Source organism: Pteropus vampyrus, unplaced genomic scaffold (genome assembly GCF_000151845.1).
Source record: "Pteropus vampyrus isolate Shadow unplaced genomic scaffold, Pvam_2.0 Scaffold82, whole genome shotgun sequence".
NCBI classification, from domain to species: Eukaryota; Metazoa; Chordata; class Mammalia; order Chiroptera; family Pteropodidae; genus Pteropus; species Pteropus vampyrus.
In genome coordinates, this window is record NW_011888863.1 from 8640442 (window position 1) to 8667700 (window position 27259).

Here is a 27259-nt window from a genome sequence, read left to right on the forward strand (position 1 = left end):
TTTTTTTCATAGTAGAGAATAAGAAAATTAAATATTCTGAGAAGAAAATCTATTTCCTTGACTGAGATGGCATATTAAATAGGTCAAGGAGATAGAAATATAGATCCAATGAGTGGGAAGAGAGAAAACTAAACAAAGTAAGATCATATAATGCAATTGTAAGGATGATTTATCTTTCAATATTTTTCTATATGATCTTTCTATGAACTTTCCTTGGTGAGAAATAGAATTCAAAATACCTCATATTTCAGGTTCACACAAACTTTGGGGTGACAGATTGGTTTTATAAAAATATTTCAACTTCTACAGATTATTGGATTTGGGTTATGGATAGAGAAGAGCACTGCTTACTTTATTTCCCACTTAAAAGAGAAGAAGCTAGAAAGAAAAAGAGTAATGAAATATACATAATGAAATACTGAAAAATCAGAACTCTAAATTAACAAAATAACGTTTTTAAAATAAAAAATGTAGTTAATATTTTCTACTAAACAACAAAAACTAAACTATTACACTCCATTTAAGATTGTTTTAAATTAAATAAAATGAAATATATGGTAGTATTTACTGAAGCTTAAGAATAGAAAAAGATACACAACATGCACATGCACACACATGAATAGACTAGCGACAGTAGAAGAAAACACATTATGTGAGAATCCTAGATTACTCATTTCCCATTCAGATAATGAAAGAAGTGCAGTCTAAAAAAATGAAATTAATTTACGCTGTTTTATAGGCTTAAAATATGAATATCTGAAATTATGTACTTTGAATAACCAACAGTTACTCAGCATAGTTATACTATTATTATTTAAGGGGCTAGCTGTTTTGCATCATGTAGACACCATCTAAATTTAACCATTGTTTATCTTACTTTATTCTTCCTACTTTATGGGATCACTACTCAACTGCATGCAACAGCTGTATGACAACACCTATATCATGTAGAGTTTGTGATAAGCACAGCACATTAATGACTATCGAAAATCTTAGGGAATATCAGGATCCTTATATCACTTAATCTCACTGTGAAAAGATTGAGGATTTGGAGAATCCTCATTTGAAAACCTTAATCAGAACATTTTATGGTAGATATCACAAATGGACTATGACAGTCATTTCAGCTAGGAACATACTGGCCTCAGCTACTACCCACCAATGAGAGTTGGCTCTGTTTGTGATCCTTATTTTACAGGAACATAAAACTGTATGACAGAAATTCATTTTCTATGCTTTTAAATTTCTCAAATTTAAATGCCTAGAAATGACAGAACAAATGAAAAATATTTTCAGAAAAAGGATGTATTTTAAATGAGGTTGAAAAAACTAGATATTTCACAGGGTTATTACTGCATTGCATTATTTGAAAGTGTAGTGCTAGCCTTGTTACAATTCTGTACCATCATCCACTGAGGACGCATCTCAGAACCATCATTATGTGCCATATCCAGAAAACAAACGTGCTGAGCACTCTACAACAAATGGGCCTTAACAAAGCTGACAAAGGCGAGGAAAAATGAAAAGAAATGTTAGACGGGAAGAGAAGATCAAATAATTAACAATGTAGTCCAGAAAGTTGTAGTCTAACAAGGATTATGATTAAAGTAAAATTCACCAATAGTGTAAATGTATTTAAAGTGGACTTTCTTAACAAATCCTGATTTAATCTAATGGGTCATTGGGCCTTAATCATTATTTTTAATAATCATTTTAACCAATTACTCTTCTCAAATTATCACTAAATAATACATATCTCAAGTAATTTTAAAGAAAAATACCAAGAGTCTCAAATACAAATGATTTACCAGGTAAAATTTAATTTTACACAATTTGTATTTTTCTAATGAATATTTTTAAACAATAGATAGAGTTAAAAAAAAAAAAAAACTGCTATGACTTAGCAGCTTTTCACCCAACAACCAGCTTCTCAGTAAAACCCATGATTTTTCTTTAACCCACATTCTATTACCTAAGATCCTAAAAGTCTACTTTGTGGAGGATAGAATAGTCCAGAATAGCCTTGATCACAATTTGAGATTATATATTAAACTGAGGGTTTATTTAATGTGTGTTTCCTCCACCAGCCTGTATACTCTGTGAGGTCAAGGCCATGTCTACTTTATTCACTGCTGTGTGCCTAGAACAAAATAGGCCATCAAAAAAGACTGAACACAGTAGAACACCCTACTATTCACCCCTATCCACCCCTAACACACATTTAACTTTGGTGATTATTCTGAAAACTAAAAAACAGGGAACTGTTTTCTGCATCTTTTTCACTTCTCTGCTTTCAGTCCATGTCTAGTCCACTGTACTTTGGTTGTAAGAAACATAATTCTATTAATGTTCTTTTCACACTGCATCATAACTGACTACCCACCCCCCCAAAGGAAATGAACTAGCTATTTGTGTCCCTATTAACCTGACAATACCAGATGATTTTTTTTTGTTTACTTTTTAACTAGCATCAAGAAATGGCTTATGAAAATATACATGCATTAGCTCAGAATATAGGGAAGTACTAGGTAGGATAAAAGAGAAACTGTATGAAATCAAATAAAGTCAATAATTACAGCAAACACAATAAATCACCTACCTCCTTCTAGTTATGAATTAACAGGATTAAAAAAAAAAAAGTAAAGTATCTCCCAAAAGAAGAGTCCTACACATTTAACAACAACAAAGCACCAAGAGTCCTATTCTTTTTTCTATGTAAAATAATTCCTTTACAATCTTTTCAGTAAAAAGCCAGAAAGAAATACATACATGACGGTGTTAATGCCTGAGAGCTGTTGGAACATTTGTAGGCCACAACCCACAATTAAAGCTCGGCGAGTTGGGGGATAACTCAGCATTCTGCAGATCACAGGTCCAGCTTTTTTTAAAAAGAAAGAAAAAGAAGGACACATCTATTATTTTCAGTTCCCACAGTAATTTATCCCATTAGGATAAATTTCCCCAAATTTCCATGAAATCAACATGACTGGACGTTTCAAAACAGAACATATATACTTTTACAGAAATCTAAGCACAATGTATTTTTTCAAACAGACTTGGTGTATATATTGTTAAGTGTAAACTGTAAAAGCAACAAGAAATAATGCAAGTTAAAGCAATTTATGAATACCAGGAAGACCTACATAACTGTCAGAAACCATTCTTCCTTAAATCCCTATGAGTTATATTAACCACTCTTTGTGCTTCCACTTTCTTGGCAATTAATTATTACCTAAAATCTATTCAATGTAGGACTACTTACAAAGTCACTGGCAAATTGCTTTAATCAACCCCCCAAATGGCATTCATTAAAAACAATTAAACGAGGAACAGAATTCATTCCAATTTATTTGACTAAAATAACAACATTTATTCTAATCTATTCAACTAAAGTTGGAAATTTGGGCATGATATCAGACGGTTATGGCTACAATGAATGTTATTAATAAAAATTATCAAAAATAAAGGAAAAATTAATGTTACACACACACACACACACACACACAATTTCTAGATTTTGGATAGGTCCTCAAGTGGCATTCAGTGATCATTTCAAAATACAAACAGGCTTTCAAAATATCGCAGATAACCTTGGTGTCTCTATAAGAACTCTAGATCAATATTGGAAAGCTGTAGGTATGAACCACTGAGGCCTTAAAAAGGTGACTAACTTCAATGATAATTGTTATCTGGAAAAAATTACTAAAAGTACCCCTTCTATTCTTAGAAGTGCTTCGCCTGAGCCTTAAGAGGTATTCTAGATGGTGTCCTTATGGGGCCAGAGTTGACTGTTAGAAAAGATGGCCTGAAATCACTGAGATGTTAGTTGCTTAATTAGAGTCATTTTTTCTGGAGTCCAAGCTTCATTAGTGAACTCTAAACCGAGTCAAGAGAACTAAAATCTAAAGAAGTTCACCATTTCAGTAATCTTTTGGAAATCTAATATTCCAGTTAACAGAAATATAATAAAATATACTGTTGTCTCAGCAATACAAGTTAATATGAGACATCAATTAACTAACAGGGCATTAATTGGAACTGAATACTACAGGAATGAGAATATTCACCTCTACATGGATGTGATCATAACCACATAAAGACTTGAATTACTGCAAATGATTTTGTCTCTAAATGGTAAGACAGGACCTAGAGAGAGAAGCGGTGATGGTCATTCAAAGTTCAGTGCAGTGACAACGCATTTACAAAGCAGGTTGTATTATAAATGTCAAGTTGTTTTAGAGTCAAGAAAAGCAGTATTAAAACCTAGAATATATCAGAAAAGTTGTGTGAAATAGGTAGATTTTGAGAGCTTTACTATGACAATATTAAAATGTTATCTGGATCAGTTATCTGAGGATGAGTGAGCTCAATTGCAAATTTAGAGATCTATAAATGAGCCACAAAATAAGAAATGTAAACAACATCCTATAAATACCTACTTATGTCCATAAACCAAAAAATTCCAATAAAAAGGGTTATTAATTACCTTCTGAACCATGAGAAATTTATAAAACAACAATGACAACAAAACAAACAAGCAAAACCCCTTTTCAGCTTTTTATGGCCTCCACAAATGAGAAACTAGCCTTCTATAAGAAATCTATAATCTTTGGACATCTGCCTCTACTCTCACTATAAACTGCTCCGTGATTTGATGGACAGATTAGGTAATATTGATTTTGATGGACAAAAAAATAAAGAGAATATTATGACAATTTAGGATTAAAGTGATTCGCCAAAGTATCAAAAGATAAACTATTACATAAACATCACATATCTACTTCCTAGTTTCTGATAATCTGGTTTTGGACTTTCTCTTGGTTTGAATTTCCTATTAAAAATAAACAATGATAATTTCTTTAGTAGGCTGGGTTTTTTTAAAAATAGGTAAATTTTGGTCACACAAAATTTAAAAATTCCTGCACATCTGACTATGCATACACAAAATTAAAAACTTCCTTCTATTAAAATCATAAACCTAGCTTTATGAGGCAGTAAAATTTGACAAATGCAAACCATCATTAATCTGTATATCACAGGAGCTAGAGCCAGAAGAAAAAAATCAAATATGTTGATTGGCTGAATGTTCATAAGTGAAAATTTAAAATGCCATGCTCTACTTATTACATCTTTTGATTTTTGAAATTAAAAACATTTTGTGTATACAAACAATTCACAATTAAAAAAAATTGTGTCTGTGAAATACAGAAATTCCCACATAATAAAAACTAAACCTCTAAACAACTAAAGTAGGTTGGAAATGCAAGATTCATTCAGATAACACATAATATAATAGATGCAAGGACTCAAAATGGGTTCATCTTTTCCTTCATTCTGAACACCTCTTACTAACTAACGTTTACAATGATTGTCCAGGTGTGGCAAGGGTTCTGATGGCATAAATGATAAGGACAGTCCCACAAATGCAGCCATTCTTGTGGATGGGTTGTCTGTGAGTGAGCCAAGGCTATGAAAGCTTCTCCAGGTATGATTCGAAATGCACTAGAGTATATTCTGTATAAAATCCTAGCTCTTGATTTCCACTTCCAGCCAAGATGGAGTAATAGTTACCAGATTTACCTACAACATTAAACAACTAAAAAACCATGCAAAAATAAATGAAACAATTGTTCACATGATAATGGAACAAAGGATAGTGACTCCCGAGGTTCATGAAATAGATGAGATGAACCCTACAACCATTCTGGCGTACTGCCTTGAAAAAGCTTCCAGGCTGTAGCACAGGGAGGGGAAACCAGGCAGACCCTGGTGCTCTCCCTGAGCTGAAAAGATGCAGCTCAGAATCTAGGGATGCCAAGATGGCTAGTGTTCATAGGGCAAAATGTCAAAGAAAGAGATTCATAAGGGAGGACAGTGAAGATCTGCAGTCCCTTCCCCAGCCTCTGCCACTCTAATATTCAGTTGAGTACCAATCAGTGGTTATGTGTGGGGAAACTACCCAAGGCAGGGGAAAGAGCCAAAGGAAAGAACTGAAGAAATCAATCCCAGAATTTACACAGGTCTGGGAACAGGACCTGTTCCTTCCATCCAGAGTGAAAAACCTAGACCATAAGAAAGTGTATTCAGGAGGGTTTTGTAAAATGGTATAAGTTTAGTGCCAGATTAAACATTGCTTGGGTTCCATGTAAAACAGTTTGAAAGCAAGACCCAAGTGCTTTCAAATAATGGAATAGAGTTCCAGAATAAAGTTCAACAGCAAGATAAAATTTATAAAGCCTGGCATACAATAAAAAATTATCAGGCATACAAAAAGGCAGAAAAGTACAACCTGTAACAGTAAGAGAATTAATTCGTCAAGAGAACATAACAAATCTAAATATCTAGGTACCTAATAAGAGCTTCAAAATATATGAAACGAAAACTGATACAATCACAAGAGGAAATACAAAAATCCACAGTTATACTCAGATATTTCATCACCCATTTCTCAATAACCGATAGAATAAGTAGGCTGAAAATCAGCAAAGGTACAAAAGACCTCAACAACACTATCAACATTTTAACCAATTACTAAATGATATTTAGACAACACCCTCCCAACCAAGAGCAGAATACACATTCTTTCCAAGAGTATACATGTGGTAAATGTCATTAAAACATTTACCAAGATAGATTATATTTTGAGGTCCAATACCAGTCTCAATTAATTTAAAAGGATTCAAGTGATACAAATATGTTCTGTGGCCATAATAAATTAATATAGAAATCAATAACTAAAAGATAACTGAAAAATTCCCCCCAAGCTGGACGAAAAATAACACCTTTCCATGGAGCAAAGAAATAATGGGAAATTAGATTTTGAACTGAAAGAATGTGAAAATGCAGAATATGAAAATTTGTGAAATGGAGCTAAAGTAGAATCGAGGCAATTTTATAGCAATGACCTTGGCTTCCACCTATAAAACCAGAAAGAGGGACAAATGGAACCCCAAATAAGTACAAGATAAAAATAATAATAAAGATCGTATGGAAATCCATGAAATAGATACGGAGACAGTTGGAAAAAAATCAATAGTACCAAAAGCTGTTTTTTTAAAATATCAGTAAAAATGATAAACTTTAGGCCCGATAATGGCCTCTCAAAAGACACGCACATCCTAATAACTGGAATGTTAGACAGTAAATTATATGTATATGATTAAGGATTTTTGAGATGGGATGATCATCCTGTATTATTTGAGCTGACCCTATATGCAATTACAGCTATTAGAGGGAGGCAAAGGGAGATTCGATACAGAATGGAAGAAGGCAATGTGACCATGAATGTAGACGCTGGGCTGATGCAGCCATAAGCCAAGGAATGCTGGCTGTCACCAGAAGCTGGGAATAGCAACAGACAGAATGTCCCCTACAGCCTCTGGAAGGAGCCCTGCAGACAACTTGATTTCAACCTGGTGAACTGAATTTGAACTTGCGGACATCAGACTGTAAGAATAAATTTCTCTTGTTTTAAGCTACCAAGTTTGTGGTAATTTGTTACAGTAGCCATGGGAAATGAATACACAGAAGGGCCAGGAGAAAAGAGAAGACATAAATTGCCAATATCATGAGTAAGAGAAATAAAATCAATACAGATCCTACAGATATTTAAAACAATAATAAAGAAATGTTATAAACAACTTTATGGCATTAAATTCATTTCATCATCTTAGATATAATAGGCAAATTCCTTAAAAAACAGAATCTTCCAAATCTAATTCGAGAAATAGCCTAAATATATAGCCCTATAAGCCATTAAAAATACTAAATTTGTAATTAAAAACTACAAAGCAAAAACTTCCTCCCAAGTCTAAATGGTTTTATAGAATGTGGATCAGTGGTTACCTGCAGAAGGAACAGTTTCAAAAGAGCACAAAGAAAAGTTTTTGAGGGACATAGATAGGTTCACTATCTTGATTATGGTAAGGGTTTCGTGGTATCTACTTATGTCAAAATTTATCAAATTATAAGCCTGAAATATATGCTGTTTATTGTATGTAAATTATATCTCAATAGAGCTGCTTAAAAATAACTACAAGAAACTCTATAGAGTCAAGAAAGCTAAAAAGGTAAATGAATGCTAAGAAGAAAATTCAGATATTCAAAGACCATGACTTTCGTTTAAATAAGGGCACAAAGGGGTTACTAATTAGAAGCAACAATAATATTTGATTAAACTGGACCAATGAAGTCGGCTATGAGATTACTAGGTGAGAACTTCAAAGGATGCAGAATCCTTAGAATTTCCGCAAGTTTTTCTTTGCTCTTATTTTTCCCTTACTGTTTGTTTTATTTACTTACATATTTTATCATGTCCTAAAGAAAACTTAAGGAAGAAAAAGTAGAACACATTATGATTAATGAATTATACGATGTAAACAGTAGGAGGCTTCCCCACTGCTGACAGTTTTCATAGACTAAACTCTTTGTTATAAGATGCCTCTGTGGAGAAAGCAAGGCCTGGAGCAAGATAATCACTGCTCAGCTTCAAATGTTATTCCCCCTGCACCTCACTTTGAGGCCCTATGATTGGGCTACAATCAAGCACAGCAGGGAACCAACATGAGGGTCCTCTCCTGAAGGCGGCCAGAGGCCACTCTCACACCCTGCAGGCTTTCAGGAAGAGGAGGTGTGCTGGCCACAGTGACACCAAAAGATCAATGAGCACATCAATGTTTTCTTTATTTCCCTCAGCCAAGAAAACTTGACAACCTGATATCTAGCTACTAACCAACACACACTTTGGACAGTCATAATTTAGTTTTAATTATTTTATCAATCAACAAGAGTCTCAGTTAGCTCGGGCTGTCCTAACAAAATACCATAAACGCAGTGGTTGAAACAACAGACATTTATTTATCACAGTTCTGGATGCTGAGAAGCCATGATCAATGCGCTGGCAGGTTCCTGGTGGGATCACTCTTCCTGCCTGGTGGACGGCTACTTTCTCACTGTGTGCTCACATGGCCTTTCCTCGGAGAGTAAGTGGTAGAGGTAGATAGTGTGTTTTCTCCTTTGAAAGGCACTAATTCCACTTTCAAGACCTCATCTAAACTAATTAACTCCCCGAGGCCCCATCTCCAAATACCATTAAATTAGGGGTTAGGGTTTCAATGTATGAATTTGGAGGAGACACAAACATTCAGTCCATAATACCAAGAGTATTAGGCATCTGCTCAAATCTCAATAGATTTTCTAATATTCTAATAGCTCCTGATGCCTTATGAACCATTTTCTACCATAAGAGTCCCACAAGGTAAGAAAGAGCTGGTGATGTTAATGAGGAAAGGAAGCAGAGAGGGACTGGATAACTTTCCCCAAATCACAAACTAAAAAGTATGTTGAGCTAGGACTTGAGCTAACTTCTTATTCATGCCATAAATGCCAAGAAATTTTACATGTATACTTAAATAAGCTGATTTTTTAACATAAAAATATCAACACTTATGAAGGGCATGAGTAACCAAACACGAAACTGAAGCACTTTCAGGCTACAAGAATAAAAATACTCTGCTCATCCTGGCTTTAATCTCTTTACTTTTCTCTTTTTTTTCTGGCCTTATTTGCCACTATTCTCAGCCTTACTTCCAGAGTTACCTGTTTCAAAACATTCATTTCACTCTACTCCTTTCTCCGTTCCTACCTTCAGGGAGTTGAACACTGTTGGCAAGTGATTAGGAAAACGGGCCACCCTGGTTCATGACAAATGCAGTGTGTGTATGAGTCAGGCCCTCCATGCTGTCAGAGGAGCCTTCAATCATCTCTAGCTGGCTCCCAATTATATTCTCAAAACATCCATTTAAAACATTCTACCCCATTGGACTTCCATTGTTCTCTCCAGCCTCTTAGCCCACTTATCATACATATCTCAAGTACATGCTGTAGCCTACTCTGCATTAGGTACACAAGCATGATGAGGCCCTCCCTGGAGGAGCTCTTATCAGGTGGGAAGGGAGTCACACCCAGAAATAAAACAAGCTACACTGTAGCTTAAGTGCTCTAACATAGGTTCCAGTAAAGTATTATGAGATTGAGGAATAGGGAAGGACCCAGAAAGGGTGTGCCAGCTCAGGTACATAGAAAACAGAAGCCATTTCTCCTCCCAAACTTGCTCTTTACCCTGTGTTGCCTAATTTCACATTAAGTCAGAGTAAAAAATGATGGCATTTGGCTATTTATTCCTTCTCCCTACTTTCCATAAGTTGCCAAATTCTAATGAAAATTAATGTATATGCGCCCAACTTCTTTTCACAAAATGTCAGAAAAATTTCTCTTGTTTTTGCATCTGTGCCCTCTGTGCCTCCCCAGTTAACTCCTGCCCCAGTTGAGCTCACATCCATCTCCTGAGACAGTGCATGGCAGTAAACAGCACTTCTGCACACTAATGTTGAATTTCCAGCTCCACTGCTTAGCCACTAGATGTTTTAAGCATGTTATTCAACCTTTCTAAGCCTCCATCTCCTCCTCAGTTAAGTGGATATGGTAGTTGTACTTGCCATTATGAGGATTAGAGAAACAAACTTCCTCGCATACACAATGTGTGATGGTTAAATTGATGTGTCAACTTGACTGCCTCACAGGGCTCCCGATATTTGGTTAAAAATTATTTCTGGGTGTGTCTGTGAGGGTGTTTTTGGATAAGACTAACATTTGAATCAGAAGATTGAGTAAAGCAGATTGCCCTCCCCAGTGTGGGTGGGCCTCATCTAATCCACTGAGAGTCTAAACAGAACAAAAAGAGGAGGAAGGGAGAGTCTGTTCTGTTCTCTCAGGCTGCCTGTTGCAGCTAGAACATTGGTCTCCTCCTGCCCTCAGCCTGGGACTTACATCATTGGCTCTCCTAGGTTTCTAGCTTGCAGAGGGAAAAATTATGCTGTTTTCTCAGCCTTCATAATTGCGTGAGTCCATTCTTCAGGACTGATGAATGAATCAATCAATGAATAGATAAATCTATCTAATCTAATCTAAATTAATCTAATCTAAATCTATTGGTTCTGTTTCTTTGGAGGATCCTAATACTAATACATTGTGCATTCAATGACAAAACCTTGAATATGGTCTCCAAGTCTCCAGTTTCTGTCAGGTCAAACCAGCCCCTCCCCATTGCTGACACCCCATCTCCTAACGCATACCCACTGATCACTTACTTGCTCCAAACCTTTGATAAGAGACCCATAAGGGCCTATTTCATGAAGGGCACACTCCTGCCCCAGCCTATCTTTCCAGATTTATCTCATGCTACTTTTCTAATACACAATTTTTCAACAGTCTTTGTGTAACCTGTTTTATAAAAAGAAACCTCATTTTTACATCTCTGTCTCATAACGTTCCTATTCTTTGCATTCACCCCTGCTCCCAAAAGACGATAATGTTATCTGAATCATGGTGTCACCTTTATACCTCTCTTATGCTCTCACTGCAGGTTACTTTGTTTTGCAGGTTATATAACTGATGTCTCTTCTATCCTGGATTATGACCTCCATACTGAATTTGCGGGGTGAATGGCTCAGGATTTATGAGAAAGAAAAGAAAAAGGGAAGGGAAGGAGCGAGAAAGAAACACCAGAGCAAATAATGAGTACTGAGAACTCAAGACTGAAGAAATGTGAATACACTGCAAGTTATTAAACAATGTTGTGATTAATTATAAATTACCACTAAGATCCTGAGCACGCCCATGCTGTTTTCCTCTTCAATATGCAGCAGATGATGTTTGTGATTACAAGCTGGTGCTTGGCACATGTTCTGTTTGAAAGAATGGACTGCTGCTATTGATAAATTCAGCCTCATGTGGTTCAATCATTCCTTCACAGTTTGGCATTTATACCAATACATTCCAAAATCCTTCTAAAGCAATCAATTTGCCAAGATGTTGTGTTGGGCTGGTTGTCTATAGATGCGTGCTTATGAGCGGATCATGGTACATTAAGGCCTGTATGAGATGACTGTGTTAATCTCGTCATTATTATTCCACGTTGCTAAAGTAAAGACCTTTTTCTCCTTCCGAGGAGAGATGATGATAGGGTTTAATGTTACTGTTTTTCAAACACCTTGTTTTGTCACTATCAAGAATTCTTTCTAAATTCTAAAATATTTTCTTCATCAAAGGTATCTACATAAACAATGGCAAGCAAAATGCATCCTCTAGCCAGCAGTCCTCAAATGAGAGATCTCTAAACTTCATACAGCCATGGGGGAGCGATGTGTTACTGAGGGAAAAAAATATATTAAGAATTACTACTTTAGAAAACCTTTCTTAAGCAAAAGGAAGCAGCCTTTTTTAAAAAAATAAATGAGTAATTTTTCTTAAATAACTGTATTCCTAACATTAATTTTGTCTTTGGACAAAGTAATTTTGTAATGAAAGGACACATACTATTAACCTGACAGTTTTCTGACAGTATTTTCATAACAAATTGTCATTCTTAGTGATGTAAAAAAGTGCTCATCTACCCAATTTTTTAGTAGATATTACATCCTAAGATATAAAGAAGACTATCTATGACCAGCATTTGTTAAAGGCTATACAACCATAAGTAATGCTGAATAGCGCAAAGAGCAAGAGTCTCCAAATCAGGGAATCCCAGGTTTGAATCCAGCTTAGCTATGTAGAAGCTATTGGGCCTTGGGCAGTTTCCTTACCCTCTCTTAGCTTCACATGCCTTATATGTGATAACACCTATTTCATAGTGTTTTGATAATTAAAGGTGGTAATGCATATGAAGTATATCACACTAAAACTCAAATAATGATGCAATAATTTCACCCACCAGCTCTCTACTAGCATTTCTCCATAGCTAAATATAAATTGAAAGTTTTAAATTAAATATCATCAACAAATGGCATGAGTTTTCCTTCAATGTAAACAAATAAACATTCTTCACTTTTAAAATTCCACAAAATAATTCAAAGAGCCTCTCTAACATAAAGAATAAATGAATTCTATACTTATAACTTCTATTTCTTTCACAATTAACAGAACACTCCTACGCAGATTACTAATAAACCACTAGATGAAAAATCGGTAAGGTCTACACCATAGGCTCCTATAATAAATGTTAGTTCTATCAAATTCAATAATATATACTGTTAAACCATTCATACAACCACATAAATTGGAATTATCTCATTTTCTGACTTCATTTTAGATCACATGTAGACTCCCTAGAATTTAAGTATTCATGTATCTCTATCAGACTAGAACATTTTAAGATATACAAACTATGCTTCTAAATATTAATCATTTTCTTGGTTTAAAAGTATATGCATATGGATATTTAAATCTTATATACATATTTGAATAATATTCTATTAGCATGTTCCATTTTTAGATTCAGGTATTAGACAAATAAGTACCATTGAGAATAAAGATGAAAACCTAACCACGATTCAGGTATTTTCTACTCTTCTCTCTTGTTATATTAAGCCTAAAATGTAATAGTTACCATGAATAAAGATACCAAAACATAAAAATCAGGCCGAATTAAATGGCTCATGATCTTAAGGTGGGGTAGAATATCCAAATTCATGATTGCTCTGCCAGATTCTGGAAGCACAGTTGCTGCATACATTTATGGTACCTTGAAAGATAACATCTTAAAGGAAAGAGACTATTTTCTGTCATCATGAAATTCAGAAAATCGTAATTATTCCCCAAATACCCAAGAACTAAATATAAAAATGAACCAAATATATGAGGCTATAAATGTATTTTCGAATCCCAAAGTAGTTCTCTTGCCCCATCTTTCTTTTCCCACTCTTCAACTACCTCCGCCACTAAAAGAAAATGAAGAAAAAAAAAATCATGATGTTCTACATGTTAAAAAATATCTGAGATAGTTATTTAATATAGAGTAAGGAAGAAAAATATTCTATAAAAAGAACTTCGTACTAAGTTCTCCAAAATGGGGTAGGGATTAGAGCATAGAATTAGAGCATAGAACTCAAAATATGCATACTCCAGTACTCTCATCTTTTACTTATAAAGGTTCAACTCCTAAAATGAATAACACTTACGGCGGAATATAAATGCTGTTGAAAAGAAATAGGGCAATAACTATATCTTCCACTTGTTCAGGTGTCCTAAGACATGTGAGATTTAACAATGTCTTTACAATGCCATGTACACAACATACAGAGCCACAAGAAGCTCCATAAAAGTGTTTGGTTGCTAAATGCAAGAGAGTTGGTACATAGGATCCTGAAGGCCTCAAGGTGGATGATGGATTCTAAAATCTGTTTTGCTCACAGTGGCAACCCAAAAGGAGCCTATATCACAGCATATAAATAAATCAATCTCACTTCTTAGGGCTGCTTTATACACTGGTTATCTTGGCCATTAAAGTCTTTCTACCAAAGTTCTGAGTGGCTGCTGAGCTTGACTTAATAAAAGGATACCAGTCACTCCTGCAGATCTTAGAGGAAAGGGTGACCTACACAGCAAGTATGTATTAAATACTTATAGAAAAAAACTTATTTTTTTTAGAAAAAAACTTAATTAGAAACGCCATTTAGCTTTAGTCTCTTAATTTACAAATTTTCAGAAGGTAACAATCACTAATAAAATGTCTGACGCAAATGACAAAATATAATAATTGTATTTCGCAAATCAAATACAACTTATATAACAGGAAGACCAGTTAACTGGCATAAACATAGCTTCACTTACTCTAGAAAGATGTGCTAAGAGCAACATAGTACCACAACAACCCTTTTAATTTTCTTTTCCCCAAAACCTTTTTTAGCCTAAAGTGGTTAACTAAGTACCCCCTCCTCATGAGATAAAGGCCTAAAATAAATCAATACCCCAAAAAGGGAGTTTATGCACATTAACAAGCTGGTACATTAGTTTCAATTTTAAAAAGCTATTGGATTTCTGTAAGAAATTGATAATTTTTATTTCCTATAAAATTTTAAGTTTTTCTGTTTCTTGTTATTTTCAGTATAACTGAAAAGAAAATGAGAAAACTAGAAAAGGTGGGAGAGAGAGGGGAGGTAGATGGTGTATAAGGGGTCAAATATGTGGTGACAGAAAGAAATCTAACTTTGCGCAGTGAACACACAATGCAACATAAATATGACTTACTGTTGAACTGTACACTTGAAACTTATTGGAGTTTGTTAATCAATATAACCATAATAAATTTTTTAAAATTATTAAAAAATAAAATAAATTAAGAAAACAAATTTCTACTTATGTGTCTGGCGATATGTAACTGAAGGACTGAGCTTTGTAAAAGGCATGCTTAGGTTTATTCATGTATTATAAAGATCAGTTAAAAATTTCAGTAATTTTTTTTGACAGAGCACAATTTTCAAAGTTCTTGATCCATGAAGGTGATTTCCTTCAGGGTCACAATTTTATTTTAAGACAAACCTATGATATATTACTATACTTGAAAAAGAGCTCATCACTCAATGAAATCCAAGAAAATACTACTCCAAAAAGAAAGCAAAGGAAAACTAAAGTTCACAAGTAACATTTAGGAGTGATTAAAATTATTTTATTAACTTTAGGTATAAAGCATATCCCTGAGTACCAGATTTAAACAAAACTTGGACATGAGAGATTTGCTAGCATAATACAACACTTATAGGAAACAAGGCTTGCCTGTAATGCAAGGGTTGTAAATATTCCTTATTCTGTCATACAGACATACACATGTACAGATGTATGTATGTGTAATATATAAATATATATGTATGTGTGTATGTGTGTGTGTATTCTGTGATCATAGCACAGGATAGCTTTTACTATTGCTTTTATGTGCTATCTTACTATGGAAGTGGGGGGAGAAAGAGAGAGAGAAAACTATTTTGTAATTACAGTGATCACCATTATAGAACCTCTTATTCCTCGCAGACCTTCACTTCTTGATCCTCCTTACCTCTTCTCCACTCCTACTTGGATGAGAAAAATGAAGATATAAATACATTTTTCAAAAATCACTACAGCAATTGTTCCTTCTTCCATGTTTTTGATAAATTCATAGGCATATATCCACAAGTCTAAGTTCTAAAAAAGTGTGCCAGAATTTCAGAAACTGTATGGTAAAAATCAGAAAAAAAATACATTGGTATTCGATTAGCACATTTAGAAGACAGAAAATATTTGTATTCAGTGTCTGCTAGCCAAGAACAGATGTAGATGTCAAGCACTTGCATTGATCAACCCTTAAGCATTTTCACTAAATCCATTTTGATGACCATAGCACAGGATAGCTTTTAATGATGCTTTTATGTGCTATTCTACTGAGTATAATAACTAGGTAGGGAGAATTCAAAAGATATTTCTCCAGATGCTTTTCTTATTAGATGTCTGTGGATATCTAACCTTATTTTCTTGGCATTTTTGTTTTTAATGTGATTGTTTTTCATTAAACAGATTCTTCTAATCTTCTAATATGACACACACCATAATTTTACTTGATATGGCTTGAGATGTTCTTCTAGATAAATATGTCTCTCTGCGGATGAGGTCAGTATTTGAAAATCTACATATGGCTGTTTTATTTTGAGGGATGTCTGCAGTTACCATATGGTCAATGGCAATCTGTGAAGGGAGTCAGGATGTGCTATTTAAAATACTGTCTGAATTTTGAGCTTCTACCTAAAAATGCTTTAATCTATCTACTTTTTCTGACGGCCGAAGCTTAGTCTTTTAAAAATGCAAACTGCCAACTGTACTGCAAAATTCAATTACAAAATAAAACTTGTTTCTATATATTTTCAGTTGAACGCATATAAAAAGCATATATTATACTCACTATTGGAGATGTGGAAATGATTCTAATCTTGCTACTCAATTTGTTCATGGGTTATTTAGACTATATTCTAGTATGGTTCGTGATCAGGTGAATGTACGATTTAAATAGATGTAAAGCAATGTGTAGCTGGATGCTTCTCAGGGATATTCCAGAATATCCTGTCCCCTGAAGTCCCTTAAAACACCAAGATTCTGTGACTCTGATGAAAAAAAACTATTTTACCAACATTTATGTTAAAAATATATGCCTCTTCATCTGAAATATAGCCATGATATAACTGTTCTGTAGGTATATAGGAGTATAACAAATCTTCTATTTGAGTGAGGTATGTAGTTATTATAAATTATTCCCATTCATTATTCATCAAGTTACTATAAATGTTTTAGGAAAATAGTGAAAACCCATTTTTTTCCAGCACTTTTCTAAAAAGCTCAATTCATAAATATTCTATTTAGTCTATTGGTATAAAGCTCTTTCACTTTGTTGTTATATGTCCATTTAGTCTTTTAATGAAAAAGAAACACATTTGTGTGAGAGTTAAATGGATGTAAAGAACAACGCAAGCTAAATCATTTCTAATAAAACAAAGAACTGACATATTTAAAACAAGAAAATGGCATTTTCATAACCTCAAAAATATCTGTTCTAAAATGGTATTTTGACCTAGAGTCATAACCTAAATAGATTCCTTACCCACATATACTGTCGACCTCACTTTGCAAATTACCTGAAATCTTAAACCAATTCAGAAGCCACCTGATGGAAATTCCTGTAACTTACCTCACTTCCATTCAATACAAAGTTACTCAATATCATTACCTGTTTCTTTCCCTTCCAGCTCAGTAAAAGAATTCCTTTCTTCTCTGAGCCTCCATTTTTGTGGTCCATCTTATTGTCCCCTTCCTCCTCTGGGACCTTGCACATCATTATTCTCCTCCCTCTCAATCAATCCCTCTATCCCAATTATACCAAACTACAATTTTATCATCTTTACATTTCCTGGAAAGAATAGGTCTACACGCACTTTCTCAATTCTGTCATTATATTTTGTAAGTACTCCCACTCCGTCCTCCACCATTTTATTGAAACTACTCTCTCAAAAGGTCATTAACGAAATTCTAATTGCTAATACCAATATTAGTCATTCTCTTTGATAGTCTTACATTTCATGCTATAACCGATTCTTCTGTAAAACTCTCATGTTCTTTGCTTTTTCTGATACTATAGAATTTTGTTTATCCTCTAACATTTCTTTGTTCCGATATAGCAACATTTGCTATAGGATCCTTTTCTTCTGTTATCTTTATGTAGGCATTCTCCAAGGTTTTACCACAAGTCCTTTAAATTCTATTGTAGCCAGTCTTTTTCTTCCCAAATTCCATCTTTTAATTTTATAAAATGCAACAACACACACAATATTTACGTATAATCCTGTCCTCCTTCTTGATCAGTAATGTATGTAATATATGCATCCTGATCCTTCCAGAACTTTTAGATCTAAATCACGTTATTGCATTTGCTACCACGGAGAACATTTTTCACTACCTACAGTGGGTATCCCCTACATGAAGCCTCACGTAAGAAAATAAGTAAATGCCGGCGAACATATTATTTCATTTTTCTTCCTCTGGGACAGTGAGAATCACGTAACTGACTGCATTATCCTTCCTATTATGGCTGACAAGAGACTCAGAATCAAATATGCAACCAATTGTTAATAAGTGTTTATATCTTTATGGTCAGTAATATACATACCTACATGTTCTCCCCCTGGTGCTGACTTTCTAATTTTTAATTTCCCATATCATTATTTTTTAAAAATATTTTATTTCCACTTTATTGAATGTATTAACTTTCAGCTTCTCTAAATCATTTAAGATATGTCAAGACATAACCAAACAAGCAAACAAATAATGTAGAACAACTAACTATAGGTTCTTAAGAAATACAAAGTTGAATTCATTAAATCACTCAGTTGCACACACAACAACATATGATATTCCTGCTCTGTATCCTTTTTTTCAGGTAAAGTGTATTTAAAAATCCTTCTGGACATATCCTCAGTTTTAGTTTTTTACTCTTTATATACTACTAAGGTTAATCAACAAATGTTTTGTCAAGTGTCCTCAGATTGTCCCATACTTCCATTCCATGCTTTGTGACCAATTATCAAACTAACAAGCAGCCATAATCATGTCACTTCACTCTTCAAGACATAATTTCAGTGTTTCCCCAATACTTAGAAACTCCTTATTATGGTGCTCAAAATAGTCTGGTATCTGGCTTTAAATCTAATTCCCATATTACAGCCACACAGAACTTTTCATCACCCAGTGAACACATATACTTGCCATACCACAATGCCTAATTTCAAGTCCTTCATGTTCCTGGAATGCTTAAACCAGTCCCAAATCTCCTCCCCATTCCTACCTATCCCTTCAATTCCAGCTCAAATAATATCTTAACAACAGGGTCTTCCCTAATCTGACTCAAATGTCAGAATTATTCGCTTGATCCTATTTTTCACACTCCTCTTAGATCACTTATGTTTTGACTTTGTACAATGACTATTTTTACAATTTCTTTATCTACCACTAGTTTTTTAAGCTCCTTAACAGCTGAGTCCATGCGTTTGTGCATATGTTTGTTTTCTCAATGTGGCTTACAGTAAGCGCTCACTGAATAATTATTGAACTAAAATAATTTTATTTATATAAAATATTTCCTTTAAACAGTTTTCATCTAATAAACATTTATTTCTTTTAAGGTCTAACATTAACAAGTAATTTGAAATGTTACTACCTTTGTCAAAGGTATAAGAAGTTTATTAATTATAAGCTATTTCCGTCATTTCAGAATTGGCTTGGGTCATTCTCTGGGTAGATGAAAATCCCTAGGCAATAGTTTGTTTCTGGCAGTGAGTAAATTAACATATGGTTTCTCTCATTACCTCCTGATTCACTATATATATCATAGTTCTAAATCATTATAATTTACATTAGGGGTTTGAACAATGCATATGCCCATAATGAAAAAAGAAAATATTGTTTATGTATAAAAATTGACTGTGGTGCCCTACTTATTAGGAAATCATCTGCTAAAACACAGTGAAAAACTGAAGGTATAAGATAGGCTCTTCATCAGGGCCTTTCATTCATATCTTTCTGCCCAACTGAAGTCTGTAAGAATTACATGGTAGAAATACAGGAACAACATTTATGGCTAAAGTAGGGCAGGAAACATAGCCCACAAAGCCCAAAGCCCTTCTGCTGGGAAACATTTCCCAAGAGCCTTCTGCCCAAGAATGCAATTTATGCAGATGATGGTTAATTAACATGACTCATCCATTACACTACACTTGCTAATGATCTCAGTTCTTATTTCACTGAGAAAACAGAAGCTATTAGAAGAGAACTAATTCATCTTCTCACTGCCACAATGGTAATCACCCTATGTCTTGACTCATATCCTCTGCCATCCCCTGGCCCCTCAACCCCGCACAAGGCTAACCCTAACCTTTTACTTTTGATCTGAATCCTACCCCTTTAAGCTTGTAGGGAACATTGCTCCTGTAATAATTATCCGTCTCCGTATCCCAATGTCAGTTTCCCCTATCCATTGGATCCTTCCCATCAGCATATAATGTCTATGTAGTATCATCCATAGTAAAATAAAACTGAAAAATCAACTTTTAAATAATATACATGACTCTAATTTTTCTGTCCTAGTTTATAGAAAATCTCCTTAACAGTCATCTATCTATACCTCATATCTCCACTTCCTTACCTCCTGTTCTCCTCAACCCCATTCTAAGCAGGCCTTCATCTCTACCAATCTACTGAAATTGTTACTGTGAAGGTCTCCAATTACTTTCATTTTGCAAACCTAATGATCAAACTTTAACTAACGGCAACGAAGGAAACAGTTGTTTCTTCCTTCCTTCCTGAAACACTTCCATCAGTTTCCAGAAACCACTTTTCTCTGGTTTTATTCCTACATCACTGGATGCCTCTGCTCAATCTCCTTGGCTGGATTCAGCTCTGAGAACTGAGCTTTAAACTTTGGAATGCGCCAGGGCCCAAGTCTCTTATTTTCTCTCTATACATGTGTTCCCCATGAAGCTCCTCCAATCTCAAGACTCCTAAATTAACACTGCCATGCCAACCTCACCTTTGAGCTCCAGACTCACCTGTCGAACTTCTCACTCTGCACCTGCATTTGAATATATAATCGGCATCTCAATTTGTACTAACAAAACAGTACTCTTGATTCCCAAGGAATTCATTTCTTTTTCAGCATTCTCCTTTCCATGAAATAAAACTTCCATTCGCCCAGCTGCATAAGCAACTCTTTCTTTCACATCTGTCAGTTAAATCTATCTACTTACACTTTTTGTTCATAGCACTTATAATTATCAGAGGTCAAGTTATGCATTTGTTTTCTTGTTTACTCTTTACCCCCCTCACTAGACTAACTTCTATTGGGGCCCTCGACTTTAATGTCTATCCCCAGAATAGTCTGTGCCTTACATATTTGTTGAAAGAATAATTCTGCTTCAAAAGCTACATCTGCTTTTGATTGAAGGCACATTTCCAAAGATTCTGATCTTTTCCAGAATCAGTCACTGGAAAAAGCATATGCTCTGGAGTCAGATATGCCTGAGTTTCTATATGAACTCTGCCCTACCACCCGACTCCCACCAGCAGCATTATCCTTGTCATCAACATCATTTGTTAGGCACTTACTATACTCCACTGTTTAAAACAAAACAAAAAAAGAGAGACAAGCCTTGAAAATTCCCTGAGCAGACAAAATCAGTTTAATTATAAAAACAAAGCTTAAGTTAGCTCATTTTGCAAGACTAACTTGACTTCGGTCATTTCTTGCTTATTATGCCTCTGAAAATCATAAGCCAAACTTAAACTGTTTCCTGAGGTTGATATGAAATAACCACTGACCAATTCTCTATCTTTAAAGAAAATTCTAATATTATAATCAATCACTATGAAGAATATAGTCACTGCCTTCCCACTATATAAGCTGCTTTATAACAATATACCCCTGAGCCTTGGTCCATGTTTTGGTTTGAGTGCTTGAGGTTCACTGTTGTCTTGAAGTGTGAACAATACAGTTTTACTAATTACTATGTTGATGATTCAGTGGTTTTACTTTTGCTATTTCTGAACTTTTGACACCACAAATTATGTTAACTTCTTTATACACATCATTTAATTCTAACGAATATATGAAGTGTTACTCCTGCTGTAAGAATCACAGAACTGCTAACTGGTACAGCTAGGATTTAGTTTCGGATTTGACGCTAGAGTCCCTTATTCTGCAACCCTAGTTCAACAAATTGTCCAAGGTCTCCCAAAAAGTTATGAATGGCACAGAGAGGACACAAGACCATATGTGACCTCTGCTCATGTTCTTACTAATTATGCTGATGTAATCAGTGTCCTCATCTATAAAGCAGGGTGATGATGACACATTCCAATGATATGTACACACAGCCTAGACAAAGCATGCACTCAACAGCTGCTAGCTCTCAGTCCTGAGTTCTGACACTTATATGCACTTGACTACATTTTAAAAAGCTTCATATTGTTTCTAAAATTTTTCTTTAGTCCCTGTATTTTCTTCCAATATTTTTTGAAGTACTTCTTCATGGAGATTCTAAATATAAATACTACAAAATTATTTTACAAGGTATGTTCACACTTACTAAGGTATATCACACACATACACACACACACACACATACACATACATATGCACATACATACATATAAAACAACTTGTAACATTTTAGAAAAATGTAAAACTATCTGAGAAGTTCTAAATTATGAATTTTTGTAAATAATCCTACTCCCCTTATAATGTGTTTATGACTTTTCTTTGTAAACTTTAACATAATTTTTCATAGAAAATTTAGAGGCAAAATTCATTTCTGTCATCAACATTTCCTAAATGTTGAATCAATCAAATGTTTTGGGTTCAGGCACTTTAATGTGTTACCACTGAATTATAGCTCAATTTTACTTTACCATTCAGAAATCTTAGGACTCATACTAGTATCAAAAAAGCATATATTCTTTCTGTACAAAATTTTTCTTTTATGTCACATCGCCAAATGCTTTTGCAATGCCTGGAAAAGGGCTGAACTGCTACTCACTATGGTGATTTTTACAAATACATCCAGTGTAGACAGACATTGAACAAATTTTGAGAGCAAATTTCATTTAGGTGAACTGCATACTTTCTGTTAAATACTAATTTTAGAAAACTGAGGGAGAGGAAAAAAAATCATTCCCTTCCACCTGGCTTACACTTTATTTTGTTAATTTGCTATGGAATAGAAAGAAAATAATGCCCAAAGAAGAAACTGAAAAAACTTTGTATTCCCTAATATTAAACACACAATAATTTTAACAACATAAATCCTTTTAAAGGCAATCTATTTGCATTTTTGAATTCCTGTACAAAAATAAGTACATGTAATAGTCTTTATTCAAGTGAGTACTTGGACAATATCTACATTTTTACTATATTTGTGCCACTGAAAGGTAGTGGAAATTTTCTAAATTCCCCCATGACAAGTCCCATTAATTTTAATTGAAGCTTCGTACTCCCAGCCTACCCTTGGCAGATAAAACAGTTTAGAGACTGCAGTTAAATGTAAGGTTTTCCAGGGAGAATCTGAAAATAAGTTATAACTATTCAAGTAAGTAAGCCACATGTCTGGATGAAGATTTATTTGATCAGACTAGCTTTCTGAACTTCAAACAACCCATGCACAGAACAGATGTAGCTCTTTAATAAATGCAACTGTTTTTATTTCCCTTTCTGTTTACCTGTGCCACAAATGGATAGAGTAACTCTAAAGAGTCAAAGTGTATAAATGTTGAATAATGTATATTTGCTTATAAATCTTGTCATAAATAAATGACAAATTATATTCTTAAATTTAAACACTCTAAATAATTCTGTGTACTAACAGTAGACTAGGAACAATACCTTTTCAGCAAAGTGTCCAAAATATAACGACTCACACATCGAAACAATGACACCACCATTCAGAAATGTAAATCACAGAAAAGGCACTGTTGTCATAGGGTGTCGGCCTTGCTCAGGGGTTTGTCTTCTCTTATTAAGGTCTGAAAATAGACCTTTAAATAACTGCTCCCTTAAACAATCATCTCAGGTACCTGTCATGACAGCACCGAAGCACATTCTTTCTAGTTACCATCAAATGCAATTTATCATCATCACCAGGACTGTGTACTAACCGGTAGGCTCAAAAATAAATTAGACAAGGTCCTTGACTTCAAGGAAGTTACGCCGCAGATGGCACAGCTGACAACAATAAGAGCCATAAAGGGTGAATTAATGAGCTGAGAGTTGAGAACAGGAGAGATTCTAGCTGAAGTAGACTATAATACATTAGTTCCATAATTCACTTCAAGTTATAATAATTAGTTTTCATAAATATTATTTCTGGTGTTTCTTACTTATAGCAATGTTTTAACCTTCAATGAGAAATATACCATTTGAGTGTAAAGGACCAAACTGACTTACCTTATCAAGTATTTTATATGAGACCTTTCATTGTATACTTTCCAGTCACCAAAACCAAAATGCCCACTTTCACAGACCTTACATCTCGTGAAGCTTCCTGGCCTTACTGTTGGGTGAAGAATGAAATCTACTTCTGGAAAAACTTATGTTGTCTTCCTCTACCCCTAACCCTATCACTGTTGTTTCATGTAATATACTAACATGCTTTTCTAAAAAATTAAATTAAAAAAAATCATAAAGGAAAGCATAAAAACAGTATATGTATTTTAAGCTAATGACTGGACTTCATTAGGTTTGACAATTGTGATAAAAGTAGGGGATAAAGGCACTGAAGAGAGGGAGGTTCGCATAAGCTAATATCTATTTTATACCTACTAGATTCGAGTTCTATGTAAATCAATCTGCACCAACACTTCAGAGATTTATAGCACTTATCCCATTGGGCAGATTAGAAAACAAAGGCTCAGAGAGGCTATGTAACTTTTCAAATATCAAAGAATTTGTAAGTGCTAAGGTCAAGGCTTATATCACTTCAAAGTCCAAAAAATCCTTAATATTTCTACATATCAAGTTGTTTCTCTCATTTTTTAAAGACATTAAATAAGCAATTGAGCCAAAGAGGCTTCATTCACAATTATAGGGATTACTTTTTGTCAGTCTTCAACTTTCTCTAGGGGAAAAAGAAAAAAGCCACAGACCAGGACACTCTAAAAACTATAGCCTTTTTCTGTTCTCATTACATTAAGAATGCTTTTACAGTAACGTAGCTGATTTCTGAAGAAACGCATCAAAACTTATAAACCTGTTTCTTTCAAAGTTACTTTGGGAAGGAGATTATAAAATTATTTCAGTGATGATGCTATAGCTCAAAATATTTCTGTGAGTCTTTTAGAACCACCTTTAGAACCACTGGCACACCTTGAATATCTTCAGTGGTCACAAGTCTTCAACTTTGGCAAAAAGATTTGGCTTTGAGGAGAAGAGTCATCCAGGAGCAAGAATTGCTGACAAGATGGCTTATTTAGTTGAACGAAAGCATTTGAGCTGAAAAAGAAGAGATGCCTATAAATTAATAAGCTATGCCAAGTAATTGCTCATCCTTAACCTTCCTTAAATGCCTGTCCATTTCCTATCTATATTATTATCTTTCATAAGCACGCTTTTCTTTAGAGGTCTTATTACCACTATTAAAAGTATTTAATGTGGTGTTTTTATTAAAGTTGTCTCCCTTACTACGTTGTAAGCTCTATGAGCTCAGTAACCATGTGCTTTATGTCACCATAGTACATCTAGAGAGAATGGATACAAGTAAGAATGCAATAAATTTTAGTTAAGTAAGTGAATGAAACATTGTTTTCTGACTCAAGAACTAGCTCTCAAGACAATTTGAAGAAAATAGAACTCTTCTGAGCAACAAATGGCAGTGTCACTAAAATACAGTTCATTTCTGCCAAGTAAGAAAAGAGGTAAATTCTTCTGACTGGTTAAAAAGTTTTAGAGTCACAGTCTATCATTAATAAACTATTTACAAAATAGGATAATAGAGCAATAATAAATGTAATCTTTTATAAGCAGGGGATTGAATGAAGGGAAAGGACACAGAAATATGTACATATTCCATTTAATGTTTGTTTCTACCCAATTTAAATGTAACTCTCTGGTACTAAAACTAGGATTCAGTATGTTATATATTATATGGAGGAAATAAATTACACAAAATCACGACTACCACTAATTATGAAGTTTTAATGCAGAAATTCTGGATTATTATCATTCAGTGACTAGCGTTAGTTTTTAAAGTGATTATTTTTTAATCAAAACTATTTCTTTAATAACGTTTCATAAAAGGTAGCCAATAGTGCCAGTTACTTTTTTAAGGGGCTAATGTCCTTGATGACTAAACTCAAGACTATTCTATAGAGATTGAGAGGTATTTGTCAACATCTTTATGGCTTTGTAAGCAACAAAATTAACGGCCCTTAGACAAATAGTTTTTCACGTGCTCATTAACTGGAAGAGATCTGTAATAATACATCTTTACAAAGTCAGAAGAAGCAATCTATATAGGAAGTCACTGGGAAATCACAAAGAAAGAAGAGTTTGACAATCATTTTTAAGTTTCTCAAAAAGTGAGAACATCAAAACTAGAACACCAAATCTACCATCCTGCTTAACTAACCTATAGTTAAGTTACTTACATGTTTGAGGGAGGGCTATATGTAAACAATATTTATAATAAAAATATATAGTTAACATTGATAATCTGGAATGTTCCAAAAAATGAAAAATCAGAGAGACAATTTCAAAACTCACAGTCTAGAACAAATGACTGTGACCATGGTCTTGAACCATGGTTGTGTTTCTCTTCCCAGTGCTTTATTGTGTATATTGCTCATCCTGTTTGTGTCAAATGATGTGACAGAATTCCCATAGCTTCCTTTTACTTCTACTCCTCATGTCTGCTCATTGCCTTTCTCTGAAATTACCAGGTTAGCCATTACTTGCATTTTGTGGGGCTATTACCATTGCTTATTTAATAAAATGAAATAAAATTATTCATGAGAGGTAATAATGGTTAAGAAAAGTATTAACCTATTGACTAAAATGATTGTTAAATCACAATGTGTCTCTTGATAACTTCCTTTTGAGGTGTCAAAAAGATAAATAAAAGGTATAAAAATGTTCCAGAAACTAAGAAACAAGGTTTATATTTGGTGCACAAATGGGTATAAACCAGAAAAATGCTTTTAAGAAAACATAAAATGATATACTGACATGTAAAGATATATCTAAAGTTTGGATGCTGCAAAGAAATATTTATAAAACTCAGCAGTGGCCATATCCCTTGTAAATCTACCCCTCAAAATGTCAGACTTGAGATCATAGGCAGCTTGACCAACAAAAAATTAAACAAAT

General features: G+C 34.2%; 1 protein-coding gene across 1 annotated transcript in view; it reads right to left on the reverse strand.

Annotated features, from left to right (window-relative positions):
* Window positions 1-27259, reverse strand: part of SLC2A13 (solute carrier family 2 member 13) — a 315165-nt gene that overhangs the window by 165380 nt on the left and 122526 nt on the right. The window contains exon 4 of the mRNA XM_011363165.2: window positions 2770-2878. Coding sequence (XP_011361467.1) covers window positions 2770-2878 — 109 coding nt within the window. The remainder of the gene's footprint in view (window positions 1-2769; window positions 2879-27259) is intronic.